The sequence below is a fragment of the Poecilia reticulata genome, linkage group LG18 (genome assembly GCF_000633615.1).
Source record: "Poecilia reticulata strain Guanapo linkage group LG18, Guppy_female_1.0+MT, whole genome shotgun sequence".
Lineage (NCBI taxonomy): Eukaryota > Metazoa > Chordata > Actinopteri > Cyprinodontiformes > Poeciliidae > Poecilia > Poecilia reticulata.
Window position 1 is genome coordinate 894994 of NC_024348.1, and position 1437 is coordinate 896430.

General features: G+C 40.0%; 1 protein-coding gene across 3 annotated transcripts in view; it reads right to left on the reverse strand.

The window, feature by feature from the left end:
• Positions 1-1437, reverse strand: part of pde5ab (phosphodiesterase 5A, cGMP-specific, b) — a 156278-nt gene that overhangs the window by 47665 nt on the left and 107176 nt on the right. For 2 of the 3 annotated variants that reach the window (XM_017310572.1, XM_017310573.1), the window contains exon 8: positions 274-341. The exons of the other annotated variant lie outside the window; for it this stretch is intronic. In XM_017310572.1, coding sequence (XP_017166061.1) covers positions 274-341 — 68 coding nt within the window. The remainder of the gene's footprint in view (positions 1-273; positions 342-1437) is intronic. 3 annotated transcript variants of the gene reach the window in all.

A 1437-nucleotide genomic window follows, 5' to 3' on the forward strand; every position in this document is an offset into this window, starting at 1 on the left:
TATTCATCATAGGGGTCTTCGGGCTGCACTTTGTCTGGTTCCTCACCTAGGACCTGTCTGCCTTGGGTGACCCTACCAGGGGCATAAAGCCCCAGACAGCATAGCTYCTAGGATCATTGGGACACTCAAACCCCTCCACCACGATAAGGTGGCAGCCCAAGGAGAGGGGGAAAAACATAGGTTGCAAAATTAAGGAATTATTATTTGTGATAAATGGGGGAGGGAAGAGTAGAACGAATCTGGGACAGTCTGCATCTAAGGGGATCCTCTTACCTTTTGGGAGTATGTAGGACTTCCCTCAGCTCCTCATGTTCCATGTGAAATACACTGGAGAAGGAATTCTACAAAGACAATGAAACAAGTTTATTTGACTTGGAAAATAAGCAAATAGGCTAAATTTCCTAGTTATACCAACCACTCAATGTGCTTTACACTGCAGCCAATCACATTCACAACATGCACACATCCACTCACTGATACCCAGATCAGTAGGCAACATGAGGTTAAGTGTCATGCCGGGGGCAGTGTCGGGCGCTGCTGGGAGTAAATAATTCTGTTTTCCTTTATCTCTTTTAGCTGCTTGCATGCTCATATATACACACAGCTCATATATACACACAGCTCATATATACACACAGCTCATATATACACACAGCTCATATATACACACACGTAGTACCCATGGGCACATAGATACAAAGCTAAAGTTAAAGGAAGTGACACTAGGAATGCCCTTCTAGCACCGCATTTTAGTCTTAAAAAATTGAACTGATGAAGCAATGAGCGCTACATCAACGTTATATTTAGCGGAAGCTAATTCTAAATACTAAGTTCAATTTAAATAATATGTGTCCTTAAAAAAATATAACCATCGAGGTCCAATTTACTTTTGACATTAAAATTTGCATGTCCTACAAAACTGTTAGATATTGTCCTTGTTTATGTTTACATCTTCTGTTTATATAATTTTTTTACTGTCTGTGTTTCATTTTGCTCCTATGTTTCTTATTTGAAATAAAGGTTTTTTGGGGAAACAGGGAGAAAACAGAACTGCAGAGTGACCAGTCTTCACCCACTTCAAAATAAAAGCATGATCAAACTGCTTTTATCAAACTATTTGAAAAATACTTACCAGTTGGTAGCTAAAAGTTCAATACTAAAGTCAAACTTTATTCAACTGAAGGTTTACAAACAGTCATATAAATTAGTTATCTCGAATGTATGCAGAAAAATTTATTTAGGGGCAGCTAAGTGCACTAAAATGTTTTCATAGTTAGCAAAAAGAAAAAGATAAAGCTCTAAAACAGTGTTTCTCAACCTTTTTTGGCCCAGCGCCCCCCTAGCCTTTATCCACGTCCCTCACCGCCCCCCACCAAAAAATGTGCAGGCTACTTTGCACTGTTGTTGCACAACCCCCCACCCTCCACCCCTCCCCCC